The sequence below is a fragment of the Lachnellula hyalina genome (assembly GCF_007821495.1).
Source record: "Lachnellula hyalina strain CBS 185.66 chromosome Unknown contig00376, whole genome shotgun sequence".
Classification (NCBI taxonomy): domain Eukaryota; kingdom Fungi; phylum Ascomycota; class Leotiomycetes; order Helotiales; family Lachnaceae; genus Lachnellula; species Lachnellula hyalina.
The window spans coordinates 1,484-5,245 of NW_022157490.1; the positions used below are offsets into that span (position 1 = coordinate 1,484).

General features: G+C 40.7%; 1 protein-coding gene across 1 annotated transcript; it reads right to left on the reverse strand.

The window, feature by feature from the left end:
* Window positions 1–1,608: 1,608 nt before the first annotated feature.
* On the reverse strand, window positions 1,609–2,031 carry LHYA1_G009238 (uncharacterized protein; the record flags this gene model as incomplete). The annotated part of the gene is made up of 2 exons (XM_031154141.1): window positions 1,609–1,848; window positions 1,948–2,031. 2 exons carry the CDS (start codon window positions 2,029–2,031, stop codon window positions 1,609–1,611), a joined length of 324 nt encoding a protein of 107 aa, XP_031000888.1.
* Window positions 2,032–3,762: the final 1,731 nt, after the last annotated feature.

Genomic DNA, 3,762 nt, shown 5'->3' on the forward strand with positions numbered 1-3,762 from the left:
TATGCTGAAGTGAATCAGTTTAGACTTTTTCGGGTTGAATTAGATTGCGTTTTTACTAGCTAGCTGAAATAGCTCTTTAGCTACTAGCTGCAGTATTTTAATGTTTTTGCGGGGGCTAGTTAATATGTAAGAGAGAGTAATATCGTCTATATAAGAGATAAATTTGACTGCATGTAACCTAAATAGGCCCTGTATATAGATTAGAAAAAGGATAGGCGAAATCAGACTTCCTTATGGGATTCCGGTCTGAATAGGCTGGTTTTTATCCGATTGTCTGTTAAATAGAAGCTTAAGTGACCGCCTGCTTATAAAGGATGAGACCCACTTAATAACTGAATCGGGAAAGGCTAAATCCTTAAGAATTGTAAGTAGCCGGTTCTTAGACACGTGGTTGTATGCCCCTTTCACGTCTAGTAGAAGCGTACTAGTGATTTTGTTTCATAGCTGATTTGTATGGATATAATCTGCTAGTATAGCGCCTATATCTATAGCCGACTTTTTAAGTCGGCTACTGATTTGGCTAGGATGTAGCAGATTTGGTGTGGTTTCAGCTAAGTAAGCTAGTCGCTTAGCTAGGATCCTTTTACTTACTTTACCTAGGCAATTTAGAAGTGAAATTGGCTGATACGCGCTAGGCTGTTTATAGTCTGGCTTATTATTCTTTTATAGTATAGCGCAATTTGCTTGGCGCTAGCACTTCGGATAATAGCCAGTATTTACTAGCGTCTTAAAAAGGAGTGAAATCTGGGAAGGGCATGCTAAATATGCGTAGGTAATAATAGTCTGGGTAATATAGTCCGGGCCGGGGCTAGTGGATTTGATTTTACTAGAACAGGCTTGCTTTACTTTATCTAGTGCTAGCTTTAGCTATTGCCACTAGTCTGAGGCGGTATATGACGTCCACTTCGGGCTAGCTGTTTCGGGAGGTGGAGGGAAGAGCGTCTGGCGGAAGAGGTCGCATTTAGTAGTGAATGTGGTTGCAAAATGGGTGGCAGAAAGCTTTAGATTTGGGACTAGCTCTGACCGCCTTGACTTTATATAGGCTAAGGCTTTAAAAATCGATTTAGAATCCTCTTTTTCTAAAAACTGGTTCTAGTGATCCTTTTTGGCCGTCTTGATAGCCTGAAAGTATGTATTGCGGGTGCTAGTATAGCGCTTATTTAATTGGCTGGAAAACGCTCGCTTAGAGGCCTCTCTAGCCCGATTTATGTCGCGTCGAAGTGATTTTAGTGAATTGTTCTACTAAGGCTTAGCGTGTGGCGCTAACCGGATTTGGGGTATAGCATCGTGTGCAGCGTATAAAATGGCGCTAGTATAACGTTCTGCCATATTGTCTAGACGGTCTAGGGTTGCTTTATAGCTGCGTTTTGCGTTGATTTGTTCTAAGCTCTTTAAGCTTAAATTGGAGCTTAAAATGTAGCTATAGGCCTATAGCTTATTTTGGAGCAGTGACAGCTAGCAGAAAAGTTTTTCCCTAAATTTGGTCCAATTTGCCTGTTTTATATTAAAACGGGTGGTTTATAGATCCGCTAGTCCTATTCAGGAACTATTAATAGTAAATGTGATCCTAAAATAGTCCAAGCCTATATTATCCACTATAGCCTAGTCCTAAATATGATTGGCTATAGATCGATGCGCTAGCGTAAGGTCGATATTTATCGGCCTAGCCATATGCGGATAATAGAAGGTGCTAATACTAGGGGTATTTAAGAGGGCTAAATCATAGTAGTTGATCCAGTCTACTAGCGTATTGCCTTCTTTATCACGTGCCTTATATAGGGGGTCCCACCACAGGTTATAGGCATTAAAGTCCCCGCAAAAGACCAAATCAAGAGGCGGTAAGAGCTGCTATAGGCATCAGGCTAGCGTATAGGTGTCTAAATCGGGTAATTAGTGCTTTTTGTTATAAATATTATAAATCTTAATTACATGATCTTAATCTATAACGTCTAGGACTTGGAAGTCTAAGTCATTTAGCGAATCCAAGGCTAGGATAACTCTAGGGCGGTATAACCTGGCAATATAAGCCATTATGCGTGGTGTGATATCTAGGCTAGGCCTATTTAGGAAGAGTTAGGTGAATAAGAGGTGGGAAATCAACTGTATTCCGTCTGAATCGCGTATAATAAAGGGCTCTTAAACTAGTATAATATCTATATCTAGCTTAATTGCCACTTATAGCGCGGATTCCGTATTATAGGCAGCTGAATTCAGATTTACTTAGAGGATTTTAGTGCTAGCGTCTATTATAGAGAGGACGTAGGAGCCTTTAAGTAGATGCTCTAATAGACTTTATATAGAGCGGAGCTAGCCGCATATAGACCTCTACAATTGGCGCATTTATATATCAGGTGATTACACCTACCCTTAGCATTACATATAGAGCATGCATGCTGTTTCGTCTAATGTTTTTCCCCGCATAGCTAGCACTTAGCCTCTTTATAGCAGTAGTGTAATAAGTGTCTATAGGCTTAACACCTAGTGCATTAGGCGGTGGGACATGTTATATAGTGTTTTTCGCATTATATAGAAATGCCAGCTATATATAGCCTATTTCAGACGGCCGCGCTAGCCTCTTTAGGCGTAGCAAATGTAATTGCCACAGATCTAGCTATCTATTTTAGGCGATTTTCGGCTGATGTAATCTAGTATAGCTGTCCCAAAGGGGTTAGACCCTTATTAAAAGTCCGTATTTCGTCCTTAACTAGCTCTATGCCTTCCAGATAGTTGAAAATAGAAGTGGGGATCCTGTGGGCAACGATTTTATGCTATGTGACGTCTTTCTAAGCGGTATAGCCTAGCATTAAATGCATCTAGATGTCGGATTTAGTAAGTAGAAAGTCAGCTAAGTAAGCCTCTATAGTTATAACTACTAGATTGGCCTAAAGGGACTTAGACACTAAAAGCACTATAGGGTCTTTTACTCCTTTGCTAGCAAAAGCTCTATTTAGAGCATTGCAGGCGGTAAGAGGCTAAAAATTATTGTTTTAGGCTATAGTATCCTTAATTAGGATCACGCGGCAGCTGGTAAGAGGCTTCTTTATAGCTAGCTTTAGCGGTGAGGACTTTTTAGCAGAATTGACTAAAATCTAGTCTGAATTAGGGTTAGCGGACTTAGCTGCAGCTGCATATATCTGATTTTAAGTGGTTTTCAGCTAGGGAGCGATTTTCGGCCTGTTTAGGCGGTCTAAGACAGCTGTGCTAGGCCCTTTTAGGTTGACTTGCAGGCGGGTAGTTGGTTTTAGGGCAATTTGCCGGGCGGTGGCTTCTAGCTTTTGACTAGCGGATTCTATATGCGTGATCTTATTAGCTAGAATAGCTAAAACCTTCTTGATAGAGCCTTTTTTGAGGTATTTGCAGAAGATTTCAATTAAATTAAGTATTTAGTCCTATTTTAGGCGGTCTGGTTTAGTAGCTGCGGCTTTAACTAGGAGGTTACATGCCTCTATAATAGCCTTATTTGAAGGTGAATCTATAGTAAACCTTGGATTTTTGGCCGGATTAGGAAGCGGTATAGCTGGCCTCTTCTTTGTGGTAAAGGTAAAAGCGTTGCTATAGTGACTGTTTTGTTGTTTATTGATATTTTAGTGGCTACGGCTGGCGGAAGGGGCTATATATGTAAAAACAGACGCGTCTAATGCGACTTTTAGCTAGTTGCTGTCCCACGCCAGGCCTTCTAGCTCGTCCGTACTAAATAATGCATTATATGTGGTATCTATTACTGTATTATTATCTTCTGCCGCTGCAGACCGTAGGGGTGGG